Below are 27,979 nucleotides of genomic sequence, written 5' to 3'. Positions count from 1 at the left end.
TGATGGTTTTTATATGTATCGCTTTCTGAGTGGCGGCAGATGTTCCGCATTCTCCAGCAGCGCTCCGTTCCGGGGGGAAATCAGGGAAAACTACGCACTATAAAATTAAACCACTGACACTTCACCGGCCCCTGAAACCAAATAGGGCCCGCAGCATTGGCAAGCTGGAGCGAATCCATCATTTCTCATTTTTTAGAGGGTTCCATCTGTGCTAACTTTCATTAACACTGGCTGTATCTACAGTGAGCGGCTATGTAACGGATAAACAACAGCACTTATTCACCAGGGCCCATTGTGTTTGATATCACAACAGAGTGTAATGTAGGATTAGGACGGAGGAAAAAAAAAACCCATATGAGTAAAAAGCAAACACTGTCTGATTTCATTATGTAGAAACAACAGTGGTTATTGACATTAGTGTGTGTGCCAAGGCTGGTTAGGAAAGCTCTGACTTCAAAATAAAACAACATGTTCCAGAAATGATTTGTTGTCTTTATCACGAGATCCAGAAACAACATTCTTGTTTGTGTTGTTTTATATGTTGAAGGTTTGGTTTATTTATAGAGATGTTGTTTTAATTTCAGCCTGGAATAGGTTGTAGTGTCATTCAACACAATGCGTGCATAAAGGAAACTGTTTCCTTTCTAATTACATATGAAAAGAATGAAAGAGACGAGATGCCTGTCATCTCTCCGCTGACCTCTCTGTTACTGCTTGACATAAATAACTCATTGAAAGATTTTGTAGGGTTTTTTTTTTCCATTTCAGCAAACAGTATTCAGATCATTTCTCTTTGTATTTTGTAATCTGTTAGCCTCCACCAGTAGCCAGTCACACCCAGTTGAACCTGGATAAGGGGATTAGACCCGGGGCATTATGGAAATAGTCGAGATCAAAAGAGGACCAGCAACGGTCAGACCGCTCGCGCAGGTAGGCTGGTGGAACAAAGCCTTTTTAATTACCCTTTTAATTGCTCCTTTAACAGTATGAATTAGCATTTTAATGATGGGTATGTAATTAGGGTGGAAAAGGCTACGAGAGCTGCAGGCTGCTAATAATGCCTCTCAGCTCAGAGATCACAGCAACAGGAGACAAGAGCAGCTGCACCTGAGCGCCGACACACACTGTACCACTCAGCCCACAGCGAGCAGATGCTGCGTGCACACAATTGCACAGAGGAGGGCTTTTGTGCACACACAGGCACATCCATGGGTGCAACGCTCACGAGGATTCGGTGATCAACGGGGTGAGCAAACGGTGGAAGTCCAGAGAGAAAGAGAGCACAGTCGACACGGATCCAAACACACGCACAGTTAAGCACTGTATGTCCAAACACCGGATCAAATCATTAAACTGGTCATTAAAACCATTAAACGTTAATGAGATTATATCAAACCTGATGATCTTCTTTTGTTTCAATGATGAAATGTTAGAAATACATTGTCACAAAATCCACAGATACGATTCTTTATGTTGCAACTTTGTGTTTGTTAAGGTTAAATTTATTTTCTATTTGTGCTCTGGTTAGGGTTCAGGCACCAAAACCACTTGGAAACATCAAGGTTTGGCTCAAAATATTATTTTTGGTCACCACAAACACGTCTGGAAATTTCCCCTGCTCTGGGGTTTTGGTTTTGGTCAACACAGCACTCAGTTGCATCACGCTTACAAATGGCGAAACGCAGAATATCTGTTAAATTAATATCCGAAGAATATCCGTTTGTGGTCACCCCAAACATGGCTGAAAATGTCCTGAGATCTCCCAAAAAACAACCAGTTTTGTCACCACAGTGACAAAATGTTCTGGTGTCTAATGACACGCAAATGCCTTCATATGGCACAATTTGCACAAATGTCAATATAGTGCACACACCTGGACGTGTCTGTGGTTTGTAGAAACAACTGCTAACACTATATCCTGGCGGTGGGGTTGTTGATACAGATGCACATACAAAACACACACATGTGCACAGGCACACACTCACGGCCGAGCAGTGTAGCAGCCTCACAGAGGAAAGCTTTAAGGACATTGGCAATTAGACCATTAACAACAGGCTCCCCTAACAACTCGCATGTGGAGATTGAAAGATGGTAAAGGATGAGAGCAGTTTGACGGAAAGGCTTTCCAGCTAATTAAAAGACTAACACAGCCTCCAAATGACCATTAGGATCCATGTGGCCCGTATGCAAAAAAGGAAAAAAAAAGGCAGAGATGTATATCTCATCATGAAATGGCCGCAGGATGAAAGCGGGCAACATCAAATATGCCGTTCATGTGTGCCAATCATTTGTCGTAGCAGAAACCTTTTACCTGTGTTTACATGAAGTGAACTGTTCAACTGCATGTGTAACATCAAAGCTGGTCTAGTAACGGTCTGTTCTCGAGGGGCGTGCAGTGTTTTTTTTCCCCTTCCGTATGAATATGTAATGACTTAAACAGGCCTGAAAGAGACACAATGCAGCCAGTAATTATGTGACATAATGGCACCGTATGAAAAACAGCGGCACATATCTCATTAGTATCCGGTAATGATATCTGCAGTGGAATAATGGAAGTCTTTGCTCGCGATTAGCCGTCCAAAAAGCTCCTATACTGTGAATTCAAAGCGTTCTTTTGTTTCCTACACGATGAAATGCAAACCGTTCTCCTTCCCTTCGACCCCTAGCTTTATGCTGTGCAACAGTCGTTCAGCAGCTTGTCATATTTATTTATGATTGGACGCTAATAGCATGCCGCGACAATAAGACGTTTTTATGAGCTGGGGAAAAAAAAAAAGGAGATCAAACCTGACACGTCGCCTTTTTGTTTCTGTAAAAACCTGTAATCAGCCTTTACACAAACTGGCTAATCTAATTCTAAAACGCAGCTGCCTGTTCACAAGCGACCAAACTCGGTTTCTATTCAGCACCCGCATAAAGATTATTGAGCAGAAGCCGAGACGTAAATATCAAGGCGGGGATAGCATCAAGAACAGAGCACTGTCTTTGTGCAGTGCTGCTTCTGGAAGCAGACAGAGGGGCTTTCTCAGCCGCTCTGGACGGCCGTCCTAATTATTTTTTCCCAGAGATGAGGTCACATTCCTCATGGCCCAATCATGGAGAGAGAGGGGGGAGAGAGCTTGTTATTAACAATCTGCAGACAAACAAACATGCTGGCTAAAAGGCATCCATCCAGCCTTCGAGGGTTTTTTTTTTTTCTGCTCCAGTCACAATAATCAAATTCAAACAAACAAGAGCAGAGACACAGTAAGGTAAACAAATAGAGAATAATCTCAATATTTAAACCACGAGGGTTCTGACTCGAAACAACAGAGTAGATTTTTCAGTTTTTCCCCTCCAGGCGTGCAGGACTGTGGCATGATGACACAGCGGGCAATAACGCCATTAGCAGACTATTACTGTTATTTGATGTGCGTTAAGCGACCCTTCTACAGATGTTCAGGGGTATTAGCCCTGTTGTCATGGTGAACATGAAGGCTGCTGCAGAAATCATTGTGATAATTAGCCTTTGTTATCCTAATGGATTTGTTTCCAGCACTCCAAACAGGAAAGTACATACATGCAAATGTGTGTATGTGCCTCATTTGCTATCTGGAACACATGCGGTATATGTGATCCTTTTGTGTATCCTCAAAGAAAAGAGATGATTCTCCTCCACCTGCTCTTCAGGGAGGTTAGAGCTCAGTTCTGCAGCTGGTAGGATGTCGTGTTGCGGTCATCAGGTCATGCAGACATATCAGTAAACAGTTAAGAAAATGATCTCCAACGCCTTCAAAACAATCACCAGGAAGCCGCTGACCGTTCGCTCCTCAAAGCTTAAGTTTGCTACGTCTCCCAAGCATTCGAGTGAGGCAACCTGTGGAGTTTACAGTGACTACGGTGGCAGAATCGCAGCTAGAATTTCTTCAAAGGCTTATTTGATTCTTATTTATTCTGTCTCGCCTCTGTAATAAAGTACGAACACAGAGTTAGGGGGGCATTGTTGTTCTGCCTTCAGAAGTGGATGTAGTAACAGAGCTGAACGGACGTCTGTGTGAAAATAGTGAGAATGTTCGTGTCACAGCCAGAGTTATGATGGGTCATCTTTGGTTTAAAACCAGGTTTCCAGCTGAGAAATGAGGACTTAACTCATTTGTAGCTAGACTGCTGATTGATTGAGTCACACAGGAAAAGCAGCAGCATTGTTCTTGTACTGGTCATCCATAAAATTACAAGTAAAAATTTAACTATATATATGTTTTGTTGACATAAAAAGCTCACAAGCTTACTATAGAAAAACATACTTGGTGATGCCAGACTGAGGTCAGATTTATCCTTTAATATTCGTTTTTCCAAACCATAAGTTTCACTTTTACAAGAAGTGTGGATTTGAGGATAAGGACGGATTTAAGGCTTTAACTCTATCTCAGGTGAAAGGTTTGGCCAAGGTTGTTGGAGCTTAAACTTAGCAAATATGTTTTGTTGGGGATGCACCGTTGTGAAATTCTGGGCCGATGTCGATACGATGTTTTAAAAAAACAAAAGTCAAAACTTTTTGTGTCAGGAAAAGAAAAATCTTTATAATAAATGTTTTATAAAGTTTCTAAGCCCTTCATGACACTAACTTTTAAAGATCATACACGTTTATAAACCAACCTTTGTAAGAACCATCTCTCACATGAAAAGCCTTCTTTTTTTAAAAGTACCTGCTTCAGAAATGCTTTTTCAGCCTGCTACCTAGTTAGTGATGAGAACATTTCCATAGTATAGCCTTACAAACTGATGGAAGGGATCACACAAGCCAATAGCTCATGAACGTGCCAGCGCAAACACGACGTGACACATCAGATGAATGTCATTATTTGCCCGTAGTCCTCGCAGTCAACAAGGTGAACACCGGCTGATACTGATGTTTATCATGTATGTGTCAGATCTGAACTCCACAAGTTAATGTGCAGTAGTGAACGAACAAAAAGCTGCTTGGCTTTGGAAGCGATGGTAGGTTTATAGGGGGCAGGGTAGTTAGCTGGACAAGCTAACATCTGCAGAAGAAAAGACAAAATGTTCAGTCCATCTGTTACACTTTCGCTTTTGTGTTTCTGATTAGTATCTTTTTTAAAACTAGACATCAGCTTCCAAAAGATGAACAAGTCCTACCTTTTACTGCATATACACACTGCTTTAGCATGTGGAGACATCCAAAGTCAGACAGGCTATGTTTAGTTAAGTCTGAAGGAGACCCAGCTGCAAGGACGGGCCTTGTGGGGCTGGGCTCGCCAACTGAGTCACCTCTGTCCCACCTGTCACTGCCCTGGACTCATCTGGACCAGACGTAAGTCGGACTAATGTAATAATAACAGATATGAGAAGTTTCTTTAGAAAAAAAAAATGCTGGGCCTGGGCCATCACAGAAGAGGAAACAGGCAGTGCTGATGGCTTTTGTATCGAGTCGGGCCAGACTGATGAGGACTTGTTTAAAAAGTTCAGGGAAGAGTGGACGAACGGTGTTGCACTCGGTCCAAAAACCACTACAACTGTACTAATTGTGTAGATTCAGACTTTCCTGACTGCCTTATCCAACCACACAAGTACATTTTTTAACTGTGACCCCCCCCCCCCCATGAAAATTGAATGCCCGCCCAGTTATACACTGAAGAGCTGCCATGATTGGACAAACAAAAGAGGGGTTTAGCAAACGCTCAATTAAAGCAATTTATCCTGCATTACTTTTGCTTTTGTAAGTAAGCTCTATTGTAGTTAAACATTCCAACTAATCAAAGATTTTAAAGATGTTCAGCAGTCATTATCACTGCATTCACAAAGGTTATCTGCTGAACAAAAAGCAGTGCAACAACAAATGACACACAATGGGTAACCCTCCATGCATGTAGATAACACACAGTCACATCTGAACCCACACTGACCAAACACCGGCTACCATCACACGTTCGCTTTCATGCTTTCATTCCTTACGTTTTTCTTTTTTTTTCTTATCAAATTTGATATTTTACAGAGCCCACTCGTCCACGCTCACAATAGGAAGAGTTGATTCTGCTGAAGGTCACCCCGACATCCGAGCTGAATGAATGACATTTAGAGTACAATTTCCTTCTTTTTTTGCACCATTTTTTTTCTTTTGAAAGGCCTTACTCTACAAGCACATCCATGCACACATTCACGCGGCGGGCCCTTTTAGCCAGCTGCTAAGCTCGTTGTAATTTACTGCGGCGACGTTATACAAACAGCGATGACTCAGCAGCTCTCAGACTCACCTTTCTTGCTCTAGAACAGATTAGATACAGAAACACTTGCAAAACCGGATCGACTCCTCAAACAGTCATCTATAATTTACGGATGAGATTAGTGGGTTGCCCCTAAGAAAACAAATATATTCAGCTCTTAGTTTTTTTTTTCTTTAGAAAATGACTGCCAAGTACAAATATTAATTCCTGAAGTAGGCTAATTATAAACAGCGGGAGCGTGTTTTGATTAATTTCTCATTTGGTTTGCAGCATCAGAATTGTTTCACTCCATTCCGTTTCAGATGTTTACAGCCGGCCCCCTCTTTGCTCCTGTTATTGGAAGATGGTATTTTCTTCTAACCCTGTTGCAAAAGGACATGTCTCTTTGTGCTCCCATCCAGGATAATCAAGTCATCCTGGTCCACATGCCTCCCTGTATCTCTCCTCCAGCGCCCTGACCTTTATCTTCAGCTAAATCTTATTTGCCTCCAGGACTTTATAGGGTTTTCCACTCGTTCATAATCTATTTGCAGTGTCCTACAGACTTTTCATTGCGATGACATTTGACAAAAAAAAAAACTTAATGGTAAGATATTTCAGTCCCTGTATTCATTTGCGGTTGACTTTGAGTGAATCCTCTTTGGAAGCGGTGGAGGAGATGGATTGTGAGCAGCTTTGCTCCAGGGACATCTTTTTTTCCCCCCCTTTAGTTCAAGGAGATTACCTTTCTGGGCATGTGCTCCATTAAGCAGCTGCTCAAATCATAAAAAAAGAAAAGAAAAATACCCCAACAAATACAAACTTTGTGGAGTTGCTATTGTTTACCTTCCACGAAAAAAAAAGGGGGGGACTAATGGACGACATAACAGACATATGACTCACCAGTGTTCTCTCTTTAATGATTACAGGCTCTAAAACACAAACTGCAAACAAATAGATGAAGTCGGCATGCAAAGTGAAACCTGCCATCAGCCACTGTATTTACATAGTTTGTTGGTTTCCAGGAAACACAGGTCAAAACTCTCTGTCCTGACTGGCTCACACTACATCGTGTATCTGCTAAATCGCTAAATTATACGTAGCCTTGTGACTCATGTTGGTTGTGTTCCTGGATTATTATATTAATGGATCTTCCTACAGTCCGAAGTATGTTTTTTGTGACTGTGTGGGCCACTAAGTTGACCTGTTTTTTTTTTTCAGTTTATGTGACTGTTCGGGAAATAAACATACTGGTTGGGTTTAGGGGAACATGGTTTGGGTTAAAATGTACCCTTACACAATTTGAAACGTGTTTAAAATGAACTGAGTTTCTTAGTGATTACACTGTAAGGTACCATATTATGAAAAACATGTTTTCTCTGGTCTCTGGTACATATATAAGCTGGTCCTTTCTGGGCCTGCCAACTCCCAGAATGAGGAAAACAAGCTATTCCTGCATGGTCTCTGCAGCCCAACCACTGCTAACACGGCGCTCCGACAGGCTGCTCGGATTCAGCTCCTTTCCTTAGGTAACGACAGGAGTCATTATCATAGGCCGACCTCCTCTGCACGGTGATGGGAGATATCAGAGAGGGGGGCGTTCATCCCCGAGGTGAAGTTCGGTGTGTCCAAATAGCTCTGTTCTTGGTTGTAAAAATCAGTATCAGTGCCTATATTCTGTCCCAGCTACAGAACAACAGAAGAGACAATGGTTGCGTTTCATATTTTAACAACAAAGTGCCTGCTATGGCTCGTGTTAGCTTGTATGTGCGTGCTAACCACTTCACATTGGACAGCTACAGTGACGAGAGTCGGTACAAAGCTGGCTTCGCCTCGACACTGACGCTCATAAAAGGATCAGTCCCAACCATACCGGACCCAGCAACTGCACCAGAGCCACCGAAGAGTGTCGCTGCGGTTTGATAGTATTTATAGTTGCCTAGGAGTCTGGAGAAGGCAGCTGGAAACTGGCTAACTAGTTAGCTCCGTTTCGGTCCGCTATGCAACAACGTTTGAAGTGAGTTTAATGTTAATAATATTAAGATGGAGCTTGGTTGTCACAGTAAAAACGTCTGGAAACATGTGCAGACATGAGACAGAGAAGATGCCGACAGTGTCCAAGAGTTTGGAGACTGTGTTGGAGACAAACACAGCTTTCGCTAACTGTTAGCCGTTAGCTACATGGCAGCAACTGTAACAACACACACAAACAAACTAACATTATTAAGACACACTGACCGTTCTGAAACGTCCTGTTGCAGCCACATAGTCTGTACTTCTTCAGGAGCCTCTCCTTCTGGGTCCCATTCCGGGTCAAACTGGTTCGGTTGAACGAAAAAATCTCTGCGAGTCATAGCGATAAATCCACCGGAAACATTAGCACATGCTACCGTTAGCGTACGGGGCTTCTTCTCCCTGAGAGTGACGTAGCAGGAAGGGCTCTCCAAGTGGGCGTTGACAAACTGAGCTCATTAACATTTAAAGGTGCAGGCACAGAAACTGCTGTCAGGAGAGATCAGCAGAGCGACTTGTAGACAACTGAAGTTCAGGACCACGGATGGGTTTGGCGCAATGCATATCGCATACAGAGTTGTGGGACCTCTGACAGCTGTGTGAAACTGATGAAAAACACTGTAATATGGGACTTTTTAAGATAAAAATGATTGGACAGTTGCTAATGTTGGTCAGGAACAGCACAAACACGGCGAAATCTCACCCCGTCACCACATCTGTCGCAGATGTTGAAATAAGAAATCAAAACAATTCAATCTCTACCTACGATAACGAGCTTGTTGCTAGTTCAGCTCATTTATCGTCTGATGTTTCTATGGTGAAAAATTCGACTTGAAAGCAGCTACAAAAAAAAAAAACAACTTTAATTTCTCTTGATTCTGGCGGCCCCTGTGGACAAAAACTGTATGAGCACCGCTGCCATGCGTCATTAAAGATCTTAATCTGGTTTGTGCCTACATTTGTTATGGAAGCAAGTGAGAGGAAGACATAACATCCTTTGCATACTGTTCTCTTTTTCAAACAGCCAATTGCAACAATAACATAAAATGCATTACTTCGTTGTAGTGCTCTTACCTTACAAGCAGATAACATTCATTTTATGACTCATCCAACCCGTATAAGTTGGAAACCACACAAGCGACAGGCCTGCTTCTCAGTGATGGGCTTACTTGCCTTTGTAGGTCGTTCAGAAGTATCAGAATTAAATTGACTGTTTCAAAAGTTACTTGTTGTTGAGTTAATATATACCTACAATGACAGAGGTCATTGGAATATTAGTGTCGTTTCCATTCTTCAGAGACTTTCACTAAAGTGTCTGATTTGTGCTTGTTGGTCTTGAGGCTGATTTGAAGTATTTGTTTTGACACTGATCGTGATGGTGTTGTTCTTAGACTGCCAAATTAGAAACCCCCTTTAAATTCAATGCAGCCCAGTACAACACCACATTTAACTACGATAAAAATGAGCATAAAATTGCATTTACACATTCCTGATGGTGAGATGAGCTGATCCCAGTGCTGTGTGGGCAGACAACTAATCTGATCAGTGCCACTGCTTTAATAGTGGTTGATGTTTAGAAAGCTGCTGACAGAAAGGGATTTTCTTCAAGCTCTAGCTGTTTTCATGCTGTTGCCGGCTGGCCAGATGTTTGCGTAAGGTGATCACATCACTTTGCAGCTTTTCCTCATTGCTGAAACACAGACAGTCCGGAGGGCAAACCCACGCTGTTTGTCTTGTAATCTCCAGTATTTCTCCAGATAGAATCACCTGTAATCACCTGCATCATTATTGCACTTCTTAATAATTATGATGTGGCGTTGATAAGGTTCAAACTACCGCTTTAACTGTGCTACAGTCGTCTCTGATAGATTGAGGGGATAGTTAATCCTGCAGAGAAACTATAGATCAAACTGGTAAATAGGCATAAAGGGGGAAAAAATCATAAATGTACTACATGACCTGATCTAAAGGAAGCAGACTGCAGATCATCTCACAAGAGAGAGAAGATGTCCAAGTACAAATTGCCCTGACACTGAAACATGTTGTGTTGCAGCAAGGCAACAACGGAGGTAGTTCATAGAGAGATCCTTTTGCTGTGTGTGTTCGATAAACTACACTCCAGAGGCCGTAGTGTCGCGTCAGGATCAGATTGTCCTGACAAGTTTTTTTTTTTTTTGAATATGTGGTGATTTTTTTTTTTTTTTTTGCCATCCAACTCAAAATAAAAGCTGCGTTGCTGCACCGCAGTGTGAATGGGATGGGTCTCTGTAGCCTGCAGTGGTGGTGGTGATGGAGGTGGTGGTGGTGGGGGTGAAGGAGGAGGAGGAGGCGAAGGGTGTCTGGGTGAGGAGGGTGGTTGGAATCAGTGACATTCTTCAAGGCCAGTGTAAGATTAAAGACCAGGGCTGTCGTGCCTCTGATCATATATTCACAAAAGATACCCTGTGAAGAACACATCTTTAAAGAGAGGCTGGCTGAAAATAAGACCACTACTTGTGAATATTTGTGGCAGCCCATTATACATATCATATAAATGGTCCATTACTGAGTAAGGAGATTAGACCCCAGAGAGTTTTTTTTTTTTTTTTTTAGTTACCCTTCTCATTTTCTGTTTGCCCTTTTTTTTTGGCACAATCCAGCGAGCAGCTGCCTCCAGTGGCACCAGTTTGTCCTCTGTGATGTGTTTTTATGTGTGGAAACATCACGGATCCCAGGTTGGATTCGAGCCAGGAGACCTCTATCTTTTCTCTCTTTTTTTTTGATCTTATAGGATGACTCAAACATTATAGCATTGTGGCATTGAGCTCAAAGGGCACTGATAAAAAATGATTTGAAAAAAGAAAAAAAAGCAACAGCCTTGGGCATAATGTGCAACCAGAAGCATTTATACAGAAATGAAAAATGTCAATAGTGCTTCCTTCCATAATATTGCCTATTTCACTGGCACATAACACTAGCCTGCGACTCATGGACATAAATTCAGCGTGCAGTACAGTAAACCGAATAATGATTAATATAACTTTCATCTCTGGTTTGCTTCACTTGGTGTGGCCTTGGGTCCTTTAATAGTCACGGCACGGTGGAAGAAAATGTAATAGCTTGCTACTCTGCATGTCCTTCAAATAAAATGTTTCCATAATGGATTCTCCTAGTACCTACATATATATATACTTACACTGCACCATAAGTACTGCCCTTTTTTGTATCTTTCATGAGAGAGTTCATCAAAAAAACTCTGGCTAGATCGCATGATTACAGCCCCCCCAGAAAAGGGACAGCAAATAGCTAAGCTGCTGAGTAGTATTAATATAATAATCAAGTGTCTCAGGTTGCTCTTAATTCAATTGTCTCTCTTAACATTTCCCGGCTATGTCAATCAATGTGCCTGCCTTGTCTTTAAAGCAACAGAAGAGTTATCCGTTCTGGCGCCATTAAAACATCAATGTCTCATTTCTGCTAAATGGCAGAGGAAAAGATAATTGGCATGTGTGCATGCATATTAATTAACTGATAATGAGACGATAAGGCCCCCTCTCTATCTGCAGATGTGGAACCACTAATCAATTGGCAGTGAAATGGGGCAAAAATGCGCTACTTTTATCCCACTACTGAAATTAAAAACCTATTTAGCACCACGTTTTCCAACAAAGTGCTTTTCATTTATCTTCTCCGGCACATTATTCAATCACACTTTCCATTTGTATAATGGTAATATTTTCATGTAATTTCCCACTGCCTCTGAGATGGGTATTTTTGATATGGCTTTGTGAAATGGCTATTCCATTCCAGCTCCATTCACTCGCTGGTAATAAACTTACAACCTATATTTTAGATTAAATGTCTTCAGCAAATGGAGCCAGCCTCAGATGGGTCACGGCCACATGGAAAGATCACTTCTGCTCCCTGGTGGCCACACAGGGAACTACCTCTGTGTTTGTGTGCGCACCCTGGTGGCCGAGATGGCAAAGTGCCTTTTTCATACATGCCTGTAACCAAACTCTTGGCAGCATTTCATTACTCGCTGTATAAAGCACTCGCTCCCCTTCAAATGAATACCAGAGACAGTCCTCTGATATGCAGAGCATGCTATCTAGTTGGAGAGCTGCGAGGTATCCACAGCTGAAACATAAGCTGACTATCTTAGAGGGGTTTGCCGCTTTTGCCTGCGGCAGAATTGGAAGCGTTTGAAAGGGTGCGTCGCAACTATCAGCCCTGACCAGAGGTGTGCAAGCGCTTCAGAGCAGAATGAACATATAACGGCTGTGAAAACAAACAAAGGCGATGCAAAGTAGGCCGCAGGGGGGGGGGGGCTGTGCAAAGATCTGAACGCAGCCTGAAAAGGAATATAGAGGCAACACAGGTACACAGAAACACAACACAGAGGTTTGAATTAGTGCATTTATCACAAAATAGTTTCTGGAATATGAACAGAAGAGCTGGATTATCTCCAGAAGTGTGTGTGTGTGTGTGTGTGTGTGTGTGTGTGTGTGTGTGTGTGTGTGTGTGTGTGTGTGTGTTTGCATGTGTGTGTTTGCATGTGTGTGTGTTCTGGCTGGCCCAGAGGTTGATGGACAGCGGTGCACCGTCGTCCTCCTCTTGCTGACAGGCCCTCCTTCACCCCAGACAGGCCAATCTGTACACACAGCGACACAGACACACAGAGCCCATCTCAGTCAGCACACAGCCCATTTGTCATGTCAAATAGCCTCAGAGAGACATGGCGGTCGAGTTATAGAGGTGATTGTATCAAAGTGACCCCAATGCGATGGTCATAAATTGCTCTCTTTTATGGCGAGGTACTGCATCCTTGTTGCATTGATAGAATTGGAAAACAACAAAAGGACACAGTCAGCTGATATGTCGAAATTGGAAAACATTTTTCATGTAGATTGTGAGTCCTTTTCATTAAATCTCAAATATTCACAGGTTTCATGTCATTTATCACAAGTCTTACTTTGAGCAGAGTTCAGGACGAGGGTGAGGACGGCATTCAGCTGGAATCCTCAATTTTCTCCACCTCGACTTTGTCTGTTGTTCCACTGGTTTCCTCTACAGCAGCCTCCTTGGCGGAAGCGGCTGTCTTCGGCCTCTCCTCCGGCTTCTCGGAAGGGTCCACCACAGTGGCGCCCCGGCTGGTGTTGCAACCCATGATTTAGCAAAATCTAGGAGTCTACAGTGTGCTGTTCAGTCGATGGGAGTCCAGAGGCATATAGAGTGTTAAATCGCCGGTCAACACCTTAAAACCTGAATAAGTGTTGTGGGCTCAGGTGCCTCTGCTCTCTATGGCAACCTCGGGACTTCCTGTTGAGTTCAGGCACCTGAGCTGAGCTTTTGTCTGCTGTTCTTAATGCCCTTCAGTAATTACCTCCCAAGCAACATTGGTTGAGAATTAACTGAACAGGCGTGCCAAGACATGGTGGTTACTGATCAACACTAAAACAGATTGTGTGTCAATCACAGGGACGCCATGGTAACCGACCTGGTGGTGAGTTTCCTTCAGAGGAATTCATGAGAAGTGTTTACAGGGCAGCCAGGTAATGTCAGAGCAGCTTCTTATTTACAGGCCCACAGTGTCTGAGGAGACGGTGAGCTGTAGATCATCATGTAGGTGGTTTGTATGAAGGTGGAGTGTGTGACTGAAATTACTTTATTACATTACTCAAGTACTGTTCAAATTTAAGGTACTCTTAGTTTACGCGTCTTTTCTGTTCATGCCATTTCTCCTCGATTATATCTAGGAGAGAGAGACACTATTTTTTACTGACTGCATCTATTTGACAGCTTTGGTCACTTGTTTATTTACAAATTAAGATCATTCCTGTTACGAATTAAATGATATACAGGCAGTGGACGAACCAATTAGAAAACTATTTAATAATCCCAAAAGTCATTTCATTCGATTTGCTTTCAAGGTTCTTTTATCAATGTTTAATAATTTCAGCTTTCACTCATTTCTCAATTTGTTTTACTAACCAATCAATTGATTTGTGAGGAAATAATCAGCAGATTAATCCATGACGAAAATAATCATTAAATGCTGTTCTAGCCAACTAATTCAAGATAAACTCCACCTCAACCAACTGAGTAATGTGAATCTAACGATATAATATAGAACAGAATAAAGTGTGAATAAAACAGCATTGATTATCATTATTTTAGTTTTTAACACCTTAAATACCTTTTTCTGATTATACATTCTTTTTACTTAAAGAACACTTCCAATGCTGTTAGCTGGTTAGCTCAGTTAGCCATGCAGCTAGTGGCACTATCATAGAAGCTGTACATACTCTGCCCTGACTGAGAGCTAAGCTAAGCTAAGCTAAGCTAAGCTAAGCACTGGGGGAGTGTTAGTATTGTTTATACTGCTCACAGAAACTTTGGACTTAAACACAAACTCTTACATATTGCACCTTTAGGTAAAGATATCTAGATACCAGAATCAGTGAATATGAAAATAAAATAACAAGGTTGGAATTAATTCTCAGTCTCTGGGCGCTGGAGGTTTCAAGTTTCTGAACAGTGGACCATGTCTGGCTTCCCCACTAGTTGCGATGTCACAAAATCCTGCTTGTACATCAACATCCTACACTCAGACTAAAAATGTGAGTGCACATACAGTGAAGGTCAAACGAATGATTTAACGAAAATAGAGAAACACTTTTCTGAGTGGTTTTATTACAATTCCTCAGCCGTGATATTAAAGGTTGCGGTCAGAAACGGCTGGAGCTGGTGATGGGATTTAAAAATGATTCTATTCAAACAGATTCTTTCATTTTTTTTTTTTTCAAAATCTGTCCACATGCTTCAAGTATCACTGAATAAAGTTTTAATGCTGCTGTAACTCCTGCACTTTCCTTCATTTATGAGAAGAAGTACGTGTGTCATGTTTTCAGTTTCAACGTGGACATATTTTAAAAAATGGAGCATTACGTCAAGAAAGCATCATTACAGAATAAATACAAATTAAAAATGCATCAAAAATTACACAACAGTGGTTTGTACTGGACCATTCAGTACCATTCCTGACTTAATCGGAATCTAGTCAATTACAATCATGATGGCTGTGGACCCTGCTGAGGTTTGACTTATGCTCATCTCCATGAGCCCAGACGAGTTTGTCCTACTGCGGATCAGTCTGTACAGTGCGATCCTTTCTCAGTCTAACCTTTATTTATCCAAGGAAAGTCAAGTGAGCACTTTTCCAGACATGCCCTACTTCAAATTTATACATCACACTCTTCCACCAGGGAGCCACCCGGAACAACGACAGTCTCTTATCGCCGAGCCGAGGGGCCGAGTGCTTCATTCAAGGACATTAGGTGTCAGAACAAAAGAGCAAAAAGACACAAGTTAAGCTTAGACTGCAGGGCAGACTTTGATCTGACAGAGGAATTCTGATAAGATACTTTTTTTAAAAAGGAATAAAACCAGCTGAAATGTGCCACGGTACACTGGTGTACATCAGTAATCATAGTGCAAAAAAATATAAATAAAGGTTAAAGAGCTGGACAATCGTCTCAGAGAGAGACTTCATGCTCCTCTACGCTCCAGTGCAGGTTCAGCTTTGTAACTGGACACGGTCGGTCCTGGTCCCGGTCCTGGTCACCTCCCGTCATGCCATCATTCACCACGATACTCAGTCGCCTCTGAGCGACTCAGTGATCACCAGAACGAAGCCTCTTGACTGGAGGACCACCTTCTCCCTCCTCCTCTTCTTCCCCTCTGTCCAGTGGTAACACATAGCGCCCCCTGCTGGCCGGCCTGCCCGTCCTGATCATGTTATTGATCTCACGCAGACGCTGTTGGAATAGCAAGGGATGTTTGTGGTTATATTTAACCAAAATATTACACTGAATTTATACAGTCCATAATGTTTCCATCACTGTGTCCACAGACCTCTGGGGGGCTTGAGTTGAAATAGTAGGAGAGTCCGGATGTACTGGGTGGAGCGGTTTCTGTGTTGTACGGGGAAATGAAGAAGGAGCGGCTGCCGGACAGCCTCCATCTGCGAGGAGAGGCGTTCCCCTGACGGGGGTATGGAGACAGAGGAGGAGTGTCTGCCTACAAAAGAGTGGCACGGCACGTGTGTGATAACAGTATTTTTACAGCATTTCATATGAATTTGTGTTTTAGAGATTTAAATTGACTTACTCCAGAGCTTGGGGCAAACTGTTTGGCGAAGGACTCCATCTTTGTGGTGTAGATCTGGTTGTAGAAGTAAATCAGATTGCCCCTCTCCTCCTGACAAGGCCTGGAGTAATGTGATGAGGGTGTGTTGGGGGTCGGGATACCGTTGATGTCCTCTCCATTGTCTGTAATCAACAATGTAATAAATGGAATTATGGCCGTACGTTGTCGCTACTTTGATATAGGTAATGCTATAACGCAGCTCTCCAGACTGACTTATGTCTGACCCTAGTGTTGCTGCCTGAAGGGGTTCAATTAGGAGGAACAACCAAAGATAAAAATCTGAGTTGTGTACCAAGAAAATTGCTGATAATGCTCTGATGTTGGCGAGTCCAGTAGTAGATGTACAGAACTGTGCTCTAAACGTGGGTTTACTTAATAATCTCATCTTCCTGTAGTAAGAAATGGTAAGTGTACCACTCGCTCCATGAAGAAACACACATTCAGTGTTGTGAAACTGAGCCTTTAAAACAAGCTGTCAGGACTTCTGTAAAGTTGTGATGTCATAACGGTGCGTGCTTGCTCAGGCCTGTGAGAACTGGCCAATCAGAGCAGAGGGGGTGGGCCTTAAAGACACAGGCACCAAAATGACACAGGGTGAATAGAGGGGCTGCAGCAATTGACAGCATGAGAATGTAATCTTTTTTTCTTTTTTTTTTTTACAAACTAAAGCAGGTAAAAATTGTTTAAGTGAAAACCTGGAATAAAAGTATGAACCTGAAATAATTAATGAATATATTCTTGTGCACTGTATATACAGTATGTTGAGATGTGTCTGTATCAGCTGTTAGTATTCTACACACTGATTCACCTCAGGGGAATGCAGGGAAGTGTTCCATGCTGCCTTTTTCTTGTACATGCAGATAAGCAAGTGTACTGTTTTACAAAAAAAAGGGTTTCTTACTTTCGTTTCCAGGCGGAAGACTTTCTGCATCTCTTCTGTTGGAAATCAGCACATTTTTACAGACCTGTGAGCAGAAAAAAAAGCTGTCAACTACAACTTGCGCGCAGTCTGTCAGTCACATTTCACCTGTCAGTTTAATGAAAGTGTTAATGTTAATGTTCGGTAAGATCTCAAATCACATTGCCTATTTCGCTTCTCACAGCGTTTAAGCAAATGAGCTAAATTGATCACGAGGTAAATCGGAAAAAGAGAACTTACGCTTCTGTTGGCAAGTGGCTGCGAGTTGTAGCACTCCATTATGTGTTTGAAGAGTATCTCCTCATTGGTAATCTATGATGCAAAGTCCATAAATTAAGAATTCATTACATTCTTTTTAATCTCTAAGTAGGCTTCTTACATCTGGATCAATTATCTTATTAGCAGGTCATCTGACATCGGATGAGAGTGGAGGCATAAGACTTCATGGGATGCTCTAATGTTAGAATGATGGTAGAATGACTTTTTAACCACTTCTTGACTTAACGTTAGCTCCTAGACACCTGACATCCCTGCGTACGGTACCATCGGTGTATCACATCGACTAATAAACTCTCTCAGATGTATCAGAACCCGACCTTGGCTATGATGTAGATGGCACACATGAGCAGCTGGTCCAGGTGACGGTCCACCATGAGGTCAGTGCAGTGGACCAGAGAGTACTCAAAGCAGGTCCAGATCTTTAGCCTCAGCTCATCAGAAATGCGCAGCGTGGAACACAGCTCCCTCAGACGCCTGGCCATCAAGCTGTACACCTGACGGGGTGCGGAGGGGAACATGACTACATTAAACATGGCACAATGTCTCCAAACTATTCCTGGAGAAACGATCACACTCCCAGATCTGCACCTAAAATTATATGATGCTTCATAAATTAAACGACTGAGGGGAAAAGTTGGGGGGGAAACTACTCCAAGACATAATGGGTGTATAAACCACAGAGGTATCATGCATACAGTACATCAGTAATCTTTCTTATATCAGTCGGGAGGCACAACATAGACCGTCAATACAACTGAGTTTAATGGCGTGACTCTGTCCTGGAGGCTCCGTCTCAGTAAAATGGTGATTGCGGTGATGACTGTTATTTGGAGTGTGTATCATTACACACAATGTGAGAGAGTTGTGCCACCGGAGACCAACTGACCTTGCGAGCGAACAGATGAAGGGGGCTGCTAATCCGAGGCCTGGCGTCAGCTGAGGGGGGGCGCTGCTGGTCGGTGCTGAGACCCGCTGGCAATAACAGAACCGACCGGTCAATCCATGAAAACAATACTCAAGTAGTCAGTTTGTAACAGGGAGGGCATCAAAGAGAGGGATGTGTTATAATTGTATTAAATGCAATAGAATTACAAAAATGTGATTAAAAGGTGCAGTATGGAAGAACTGGCCACCTGATAATTTCATTACTACAACTACAAACTACCTTTTAGAATGAGCCTTCCTTTCAAGGACTCCACCACACACTGGCTCTAAAGAGGGACTTTTGCATTTTTAGCAGTGATAGTGGGGGACGGTGACTACACACTGAACCTTTTTAATGAACTATATTCGTACCTCCTGGTAGGTTTGCATCAGGTTGCACATCCGTCCTCATCTGATCTTCAAGTTGTGCAGAAGGGATCACCTACAAATGACACACAGCCTCCATTAAATCCACATGTGTAAAGAAACTGTAGTGCTGTATATCAGACATTTAATCAGTAGAAACATTTTAATCGCGTTTCTAATTTCACCTCACTCAGAAACCGCCACCACTGGTCACCTTGAAGGAAACCTGAGCACGTGACCGAGGTGAGTTTGTGTGTTTTATTGCCAACCTGTTGGCAGGTGGGCAGAGGGCCCTCGTTGGCTCGGAGTTCTTCCCACAGCGGTGAGTCTCCTGTCCAGGCCAAGCTCTCCAGGACCTTCTCCTCCACCTGGGCGAGGTGTCTGAACACGTGGCGATGCAGGCCCTCTTCAGCCCGCAACACCAGCTCAATCACCTGTCGGACCGCAGGGGAAAAAACAAAAGGGAGGATAGATTCTCATTTGACTTCCTGTGTGTTCTCCTTAAAGACAATTCAGATAAAAGTTTACTGTCTCCTTTTTTTTTTAGCTTGATCTCACAGAATTGATTTGAGGTTGATTGACCTGTGGAACTTGTAAACAGTTGACACAGACTTGATTGCTAACAAGCTTAGAAGAAAAGCACACCCGCCAGAAGTGGTACGGTGCCAGTTTGAGGATCTGAAGGAGCAGAGGGAAGTCACACGGCAGGCGGTTCAAGGATATGGTAATCTCCAGGCAGCAGGCCACCAGACAGGACTGGATGAGATCATTCTCAAAGAGGACCTGTGAGAAAATACAAGCACATAATGAAAAAAAAAAAAAAAAAAAGACTACCACAGACCAGAAAGGACATAAAACGTGTAGTATAACAGCTTCTGTATTTACTGGTCATACAGTGCCTCTAGTGTGCAGAAAAAGGTATTAGCCAGTTCCAGCTGTGGCCACAGGAGGGCGGCGAACTCACTGAGATGTCGCTGACGCCCAGCCTCTTCCTCTCCTCACTGGCATCCTTCTCCAGGATCTTGTAATACCAGATCTTAGCCTCACAGCAGCACTTTGCTGCCAATTCTGTGAACGGTATCACATGGATAATATGTGACATGTATCAACAACAAGGGCTCTACTCCAGAATATGATACCTGTCATTAATAAAAACAAAAACAACAGCCAGCTGTGTGAATGTGTGGGGAGTTAAAACAGTGTTGGGGAGCAGACAGTGGCTCCCTGCTGTGCTCAAAGACACAGTTGTTCCTTCTGAGGAAACCAGTGGATGTTAAAACTGTTGTGTCTCTGAAGACTAATTAAATTCTGGGATATAAACCAGCAACACTGAGAAGGCTGTAATCAGTGTTTCTTTAAATCCAAACGACAGAGACTTCCAAGTTGTTTTCCCATTCCCTCATCTCACTACATGAGAATCATTAGTATGTTAATACCTTGGGTCTCGCTTGCCGCGGTCTCCCTGTTGCGTTGTAGAAATGTGTGCAGCATACGTCTCAGCCTGGCTTCAATCGCCTCGGACGGGTCTCTGGAGCAGTCTCTAAATCAGGAGTAGTTAGTAGAGACGACAAATGAGGAATGTTGAGAGGGATGATGAGGACAAATTAGAAAACTTATATGGTGAAGTAAACATATGTAACGCTGTGATCCGACACGCTCCCTGAAGTTACACAAGTGATGAGGAGCAGAGTGGCTGAGATAGAGACACTAATAACCTGAATACAAGACACCGTACCATCAAAATGACTTTGAAGCTGGTATTTTAAGTGTAAAAAAAAGTTACATAATGTTACTTTAAACAAAAGTTTACAGGATTAGTGTCAAGTGAAGTTTCTTGGTCCATGAAGCATTTCTGGAAACAAATAGTGTTGGAGACTCATGTAACTTGGATCACACTGAAAAAGACAACGTGAAGCCATTTAATGTTTTTTGTGCTGTTATAACAAGTCTTCATCTACTTCAGCTGTTCCGTCCATATGAGGGTAAGTAAATAATGACTGAATTTTCATTTTTTGGGGGGGAAAGCATATAAATGAAGAGCGGTCAGCTGGTGTAAAAGCAAGAATACACTCAGAAATCAGTTAAAATGTCGTACAATTTAATCTACAAGGTTAAAAACCATCTGAAAAAACAGAACTCATGTCAATGTAAATGATGTCAGTGTGTAATTTAAAGGTGCAATGTGTAGTTTTGGGGGGAAAAAACTCTAATCAGAAGGGAAAAAGCCTAAACAAACCTCACAAACAAACAAACTGACCTTAGAGGACACAACAACATCATACTGTTTCACTTTGTTTACCTGTGGCGGACCCTGCCACCTTTCCAGCTTCAAACAGTCTTCTGGGACCTTATTCTCACCTGAGAACAGCTTGTATATATTTCTGAGATCCGGTTACCACCTCACTAATATGAGTTTTAATTTCTTTTCAGAAACTACATAGTCGACATGGTCTGATTAAAGAGCAAACATAGCAGCCTTTTAATGGACAACACAACCAATCACGTTGAGTCGTTGCAGTAGCTCATTGCAACTTTAAAAGCTCTGTTAGGACGTTTAAAGAGTAAACAAAGACCTCCTCAACTAAACATCATGTGTACACACAGTACACTCCTCTGTCTCAGTGCAGACGTGATCCTGTTACTTGTCAAAACCTGACACGCATGTAAGAGTTATGTGTGGTTATACAACAGAGACAGTGTTCTGTGGTTCTGCCACGGTCACTGTAGCTAACAGCAGCGACTCGCTTCATGTCAACATGACCCACTGAGATCACGTCATAATTCTGAGGCTCCATACAAACTAAAATGGCCACTGTGAGAGTAATACCGACCTGAAGATAGAGATCAGCAGGTCGCTGGGGCCAAAGCCCGGCCTTCCCAGGTTACCCTGCTGCTCGTTTGCCATGGTGACCTGCACACACACACACACACACACACACACACACACACACCGACACACACACAGGATCAGAGTCAGGGCAGGAATGAGTACCTAAACATTATTACCACAGACACAATCAGCGGAGTGGAGCCAGTGACTAAATCAAGTCAGTCGACCTCTAAATACAATGTGTAAAAATGGTGTAATTTTTTTTTAATTTATTTTTTTTAAATCATGTTTTCATTTCTCAAGAAACTGTCTTCCAGGAAATCCACAGAAGTGGAAGTGGTGTGTGTGAGACGTCACCCTCTGGTTTCTACAGGGACTTAGAGAAACAGATTGACGTCAGCAGGAAATAAACTTATTTGCTTTTTTTTTTTTTTTTTGAGATGAGAAGACTGAAACAAATCTGATAGTCCGTCTACCCAGAACCAAGACCAGAACCGCCAAATCTCAAAATCAGAGATCCGAGTCACTCACTCTTTGACTAACGTATTTGTTAAATTCTGGACGTGCTGGTCGGTGAACCTCAGCAGTGACCGTCATGTTGAAGGTGTAACAGCAAGATGTTGTAGCTGCTACAGAAGACTCGTGTCTGTGAGCAGCGAGTGTAATCACCAAAGAATGAAACTCAAAGCCTACCGTGACAGTGCAGGTCTCAACAATAAGACGTTTTTTTTTAGACTTAATTGAGGGTCTTTTTTCCTTTGTCATATCCTTCTTAAGGAGTGTCTGTTCGCTCGTCGGTCCGGCCTGAATACAGACTCTGTTTTCTCTTATCAGTCCCACATGTGCTGTTTTCATTCTGGGTTAGTGTCCTCAATGAGTCAGACCTCAGCCTGCACATGTGTGTGTGTGTGTGTGTGTGTGTGTGTGTGTGTGTGTGTGTGTGTGTGTGTGTGTGTGTGTGTGTGTGTGTGTGTGTGTGTGTGTGTGTGTGGGCTGCCGAGCTGCTAGGCCGTGAGGAAGCAGAGGTCGCAAGACACAAAGATCTGAACGGTGATTTTTTTGTTTTTGTCGATCAGAGGATGTTGCAGGCCCGTGCAGGCTCCATGTGTGCAGGACACAAATCAAATATGAAAATGTTTCGCAACTTATAATTTGTGGTAACTTCCCTGCTGTTTCCTCTTCATAGCCATTTAGAGCTCAACACTTGACCCGATTTAGTTTAACAAAAAGATTTATATCCCTTCTTTAGAAGACAGTCACAGTCAGTCCTGCTGTCTTTTGTAAGTAACTACGTCGATCTCGGGAAGGTGTTTCATAGATAACAACTCACTTTTTGATCTTCCACTGATGACACACACAGCTTTAGATTTTAGTCATTCAAAACTCTCAGTTAACATGAACTTTGCAGATTCAATATGATCCATTTCCTGCCCTTTTTGTTATCATGCTGAAGCAGGACCGTGACTCACTCTGGCTTCACTCATTCATCCTGACACATTTCCAAGATAAGATCCCTCTTTTTTATCTTGAGACGATGATAAGTACTTCATTAATAGCAGCAGTTCTGCATCATTATTCCACCTTGTTAATCTCCTGCCTCGGGTAAAGTTCAAGTTGGCACAGAGCTGATTTTAAGAGTGTGTCCTCGGATCCACAGGTGCGGTCCTGATAATAACTTTCATGAAGCCCACGCAGGGGCCATGCAGTTCCATCTTTGCATTTTGATGCATTTGAATGGCAACTTGCCACTTTTTAGTAAAAATTTATATTACATTTTAAAAAGACCCAGAATAATTTACCCAGGACATGATCTCAGTGTCCTCTGTGGTAGCTACAGGCCTGAGCCCATGTCTATTACACATCATACTGTGCTTATCTCTCTGAGTTAGTCAGTTAGAAACACTAATAGACATTCATGATGCTTTTTAATCTTAACTCGAAAAACACACTTGTGATGCCTTTTATAGTTATAAGCAATCACAGATATTCAGAACGCTTTATAACAATAATCATGACACACATTATACATTTTAAAACACTTAAAAATAACTTGATGAGGTTAAGTATCAGTAGTTGCTGGTCACTATCACTGCAAGGATCAAAGTTTATTAAAAGATTTCATTATAATCACTAGTATAATATGATAAGATACTGTAAGTGGCTGTTAAGTAATGAAATAACTGTATTATAGGCAGATGTAATACATTACAAGCTATAAGTTACTTTAAGTGGTTATTTTTTTGTTTCTACATATTCACCTCAATAATATCTTCATAATCAATTCAATAATAATAATAATAAGAAGAATAATATTCATTATTATGTTCAAAAAGCGCTTCATGGAACTGTTACCGACCAGGTGACTGTCTTGAGATCAAATGAGTTCTAATAACTGGCAGAAGCAAATTAAAATCTCTCTTCCTCGTTACATCTTCTCGTATGTTACACGAGCAGTTGTATCATCTCAAGTTTAACATCTGCTTTTACGCTTCGAGGATGAGTTTTCCATCTCATATCCTCAGCTGCAGCCAGATAAAACCTATGACTGATAGTTTGGGGGGGGATCAGCAAGCAAGCTACTCACACTCTCTATATAAATCATAACCTGGGCCATTCATTATCTGATTAAAACAGATGTGTTGATACTCCATTACTGTGTGGTGAGTCCATGTAAATATTAAACACAGGGAGATCAGTCAGCAGCAGACTGTACATACAGAAGAGAGATAAACAAAACTGGATGAAACAAAAACACACACACACACACACAAAAGCTTGTTCTTAGTTTTTTTAAACTCTGCCTGGACTTTACAACACATTATATGGAATTAAACATTTTCCCACATGTTTGTTTGGTGTCAGCAAATTAATTTACACAACCTGTTTTTGCCCATTTGAAAGGGTTACACCCATTTCCTGTTTCCTCCCCGACCGTCCTTCACTGACAGAGGTTCTGTCAAACACGAGCCAAACTTTCACTTTTGACACACGTGCTAAACATTTAAATGTCCCTTCGGTTTAGTTTGAACTTGTGTTTTTGGGACCAGCAGTGAATATGTGATCGTTCGGTGCAGTAAAGCCTGGCTGCAGTTATTTAAAGTGAAAAGTGCCTGCTGTGCTGCAGCTTCACAACCGTGTTACACTCCCTTTAAAACTGTCAGCTGACTTTTTCTCAGTTGACTTGACTTGAATGTCATAAACAAGCACTTACCAATATCGCTCACTGTGTGTTCTGGTGAGTTCAGGAACCAGATGGAGGGTCTCTTCTGCTCTGAGAATCCCCCTCTGTATGTGTCTTCAGGTCCAGCTGGTAGCAGAGCAGCAGTGCAGCATGGTAACTCAGAGCAGTCAACCCTCTGCTCTGCACACTGAGGAAGTTCAGCTCATTGGCCTCTTCACAGCAGCAGACAAGCCCCGACTTGTCATCTGTGTCTGGTTGCTATGATAAGCGCTGAGCAGTTGACCAACACAGGCCTCCTGGTGCCGCCAAGAGGAGGCATGGAGGAACTTACAGCTGGGTGGAAAGCCTGCTAACCCTCGGCTTTAACAAAAGACGTTCATGGGACTGTTTATGCACTTTAAAATGCAACTGGTGTTGGTAAAGAAAATGTAAAGAGTTTGATGGATGTCTTCTTCCAACAGCATGATGTTAAAGAGTCATATTTCTGGAAACGTAAGATTCGGTGGAGCATCAACAAAACCTTTTTGCAGCACCTTGTGTATAAATTCTACATTATAATACCTAAAAATGGCACTTAATGGTTACTTACATAACACCAGTATGTGAGTGCACGTAGGAAAAAGGAGTTCACAGGAGACTCATCAAGGGAGCCACATGAACTAAGGCCTATTATGCTTTTCCATTTTTTTCCCCTTCCTTCAGCCCAACAGAACAGAAGCTCCTCTCTCCCACAGAAAACACTGCTCCTCAAACGCCTCGTCAGCAGTTCCGCCTTTAATTCCGTGACCTTGTGACATCACACGTTATAACAACCGTGTAATTATTAATTTCTAGCAGCTGGTTTGGCACATAAGAAATTATTTTGCACAGCTGCTCTGTTGTTGTTAGCAGCGCTGGTTCAGGCGTGTGTGAGCTGACCAATGAGAGCAGAGTTGATATTTGGGTTTTTTGGAGCATTGACGCATGTAAACCTATGCAAGCTGTTAGACCAAGATATGATTATTAACCTGAAAATGAGCAGAACATCTCCTTTAAAAATTGAGGAAAGCAAAAAAAAAAAAAAGTAAAACAATGTACCTAAACCATTAACTGGGCCGGACAGCGCCACAGAATCTGCTTCCTGGAGTGAATATCAGTGGAGTGGAGCAGTAAGAAAGTGCACACATGTGAAAGAGGAGGAGCAGAAATGTCCCAAAACGTTCCCGACATCAGCGACTTCCCCCCCGACAAAAGCAACAGGCAAAGGCACACTTAAGTGATAGTCAGAAGAATATGTTTAATAAAAATAATTAAACCTCAATTTCCTCTATAGAACTTCATAGAAAGTAATCCAATAAATTACAAATGACTTTTTAAGACGCGTTTTTTCCTGCACTACATAAAGAATTATTTTGACTACACAGACCACAACTTGCAAATATCACAACTGTCCAATGAAAAAAAAAAAAAATAATAATAATAAAAAGGACAAAAAACTGACCAGGGTGACATTTAGGATATTATCAAGCTTGAAATAAAAATACAAAACCAAATGATGCTAGTTTTGTCATCTCAGTGATTTTACACGTATGAAAACTGAAAGAAAACCTCCCTGTACAGCAGTAGTAGTAGTAGTGTGTGTTGTCATTTCCTCTTGCATATTGGTCATGGTTTGTTGTTGTTTTTGTTTAAACTTGTGTCTGTGTTTGACGCAGATTCAACACCGCTTTCGAGCAGTGCTTTTTTTTGGGAGTCCTTGTACAGTACAACCTAGAGAAGAACGTAAAAAAAAAAAAAGAAGAAAAGCAAAATGAAAGCAAAAGAATAATCCAATATTACGTCTAACTGTTCCCCCCCCCACATTTGTGTCTTAATGAGGCTCAGCACAGTCGTCAGTCCTTAAACCCATCAAATCGCTGCAGGGCAAAAAAAAAAAAAGGTAGCAAAAAAGGAGTTCGATCAATCAGCAGAAGTAGCGATGGCTGGGTGTTTGCATAAGGGCACTACAAGATTAAAGAGAGCAGAGGTGCAGATATACAAAATGACAGTGGCATGTTTAAGTTCATTGCTCAGACATAGAAAAATACTGTACTGTTAGTAATAATATATAAAAAAAAAAAAAACAAACAACGCAATTGCATTGCAAGCAAAAACCCATGACGAGGTCTATAGAGATATACAACAGGCATACAAGAAACAAACCACTTTAAAGCAACATTAGAAATCAAGACGTGGGGGGCTGTTTCATGGTTTCACCCACCAGAGAATGATGCTACAGCAATACTTAAAGAACTAAAACAGACTGAGTTAATTCAGTAGGGCTTTTTTTCAATGCAGGAGGGGGGCGCTCCGTCGTCCCCCACGTTCCCCCCCAAGTCAGAACAGAAAGATCGCCTTGGAAAAAATAAAATAAAATAATCATCGTATCTAACAGTCCGCTGTGTAACAGCAGTCCTAGAGCGAGCACTGTTGTGCAGGAGGTTTACAAAAAGGTACTTCGGCTTGAGTGAACTCCAGTGTTTGTGTGTGTCCTGGTTACAGCTGAGTGTGAACATGCGCAGAGATGATGAAAAAAAGAAAAAAAAAAGATTTAAAAAGAAAATGCACAAGCATGGACACTGAAATCTGAGCAGTCAGTCTGTCAGACAGAAGTTGAATGAGAGAGTGAGGTACAGGATAAGGGCACTTCTACATCTAGCTGAAGCTCCATTCATCAGCGAAACAGAGTCAAGGACAAAGTGAAATACACACAAGCTGCTTTTTTTTTTTTTTTTTTTTTTTTTTCAAAAGCATTTTCTGAAGCTTGCTCCACCGGAACTGTGTAAAAATGTAATACTCAGTCGAAGATGAAGATGGTTACTACAATCTTAGCCAGGGTTTGAACTATTTTGTGCTTGTGCCAGGTTTAACGACTTTGGTAGACCGGCGGTCATGCAACACAGAATCCAAGAAGGTCTTCACTTTCCCCCAAATTCCTAATGAGCCCCGTCTGAAGGTCAAAAAACACTTAGCTATAATGATAGCTAGAAAGGTCCCCCCCCTCTTTAAGACACAACATTCAGACTGGAAATTATGGAAGCAGTAGATAACACCAGGTG

General features: G+C 42.0%; 2 protein-coding genes across 5 annotated transcripts in view; both read right to left on the bottom strand.

Moving 5' to 3' along the window:
* The window catches only part of tox3 (TOX high mobility group box family member 3), a 167,723-nt gene extending 159,120 nt beyond the window's left edge, over positions 1-8,603 (bottom strand). For both annotated transcript variants that reach the window (XM_037096023.1, XM_037096022.1), the window contains exon 1: positions 8,439-8,603. The gene's annotated coding sequence lies outside the window, so the exon portion shown is untranslated. The remainder of the gene's footprint in view (positions 1-8,438) is intronic.
* Positions 8,604-14,860: 6,257 nt separating this feature from the next.
* LOC119018817 (retinoblastoma-like protein 2) lies at positions 14,861-25,104 on the bottom strand. Of its 3 annotated transcripts, none has more exons than XM_037096806.1 (14): positions 24,933-25,104; positions 21,723-21,802; positions 20,328-20,431; positions 19,856-19,959; positions 19,474-19,674; positions 19,077-19,325; positions 18,898-18,967; positions 18,488-18,573; positions 17,919-18,095; positions 17,563-17,634; positions 17,305-17,368; positions 16,365-16,525; positions 16,110-16,274; positions 14,861-16,012 (listed from the first exon to the last, which is right to left on the bottom strand). In XM_037096806.1, exons 2-14 carry the CDS (start codon positions 21,794-21,796, stop codon positions 15,869-15,871), a joined length of 1,671 nt encoding a protein of 556 aa, XP_036952701.1. In that variant the 5' UTR covers positions 21,797-21,802; positions 24,933-25,104; the 3' UTR covers positions 14,861-15,868. The 3 variants fall into 3 exon arrangements, with proteins under 3 accessions (XP_036952701.1, XP_036952702.1, XP_036952703.1); XM_037096807.1 differs by having other exon boundaries at positions 19,537-19,674; positions 24,933-25,102; XM_037096808.1 differs by having other exon boundaries at positions 19,161-19,325; positions 24,933-25,101.
* Between the last annotated feature and the right edge of the window lie 2,875 nt (positions 25,105-27,979).

The sequence above is a fragment of the Acanthopagrus latus genome, chromosome 4 (assembly GCF_904848185.1).
Source record: "Acanthopagrus latus isolate v.2019 chromosome 4, fAcaLat1.1, whole genome shotgun sequence".
Taxonomy (NCBI): Eukaryota; Metazoa; Chordata; class Actinopteri; order Spariformes; family Sparidae; genus Acanthopagrus; species Acanthopagrus latus.
Note: the sequence above shows the minus strand (reverse complement) of the source record. Positions and strands in the feature narration are given on the sequence as shown.

Coding starts and splice junctions, on each gene's coding strand:
- LOC119018817 (XM_037096806.1), bottom strand. CDS start 21,796: ATGGCAAACGAGCAGCAGGGTAACCTGGGAAGGCCGGGCTTTGGCCCC. Junction 19,326..19,473: donor ACTGTTTACAAGTTCCACAG/GTCAATCAACCT, acceptor GCGGTCCGACAG/GTGATTGAGCTGGTGTTGCG. Junction 16,275..16,364: donor AGTTTGCCCCAAGCTCTGGA/GTAAGTCAATTT, acceptor ACTCTTTTGTAG/GCAGACACTCCTCCTCTGTC.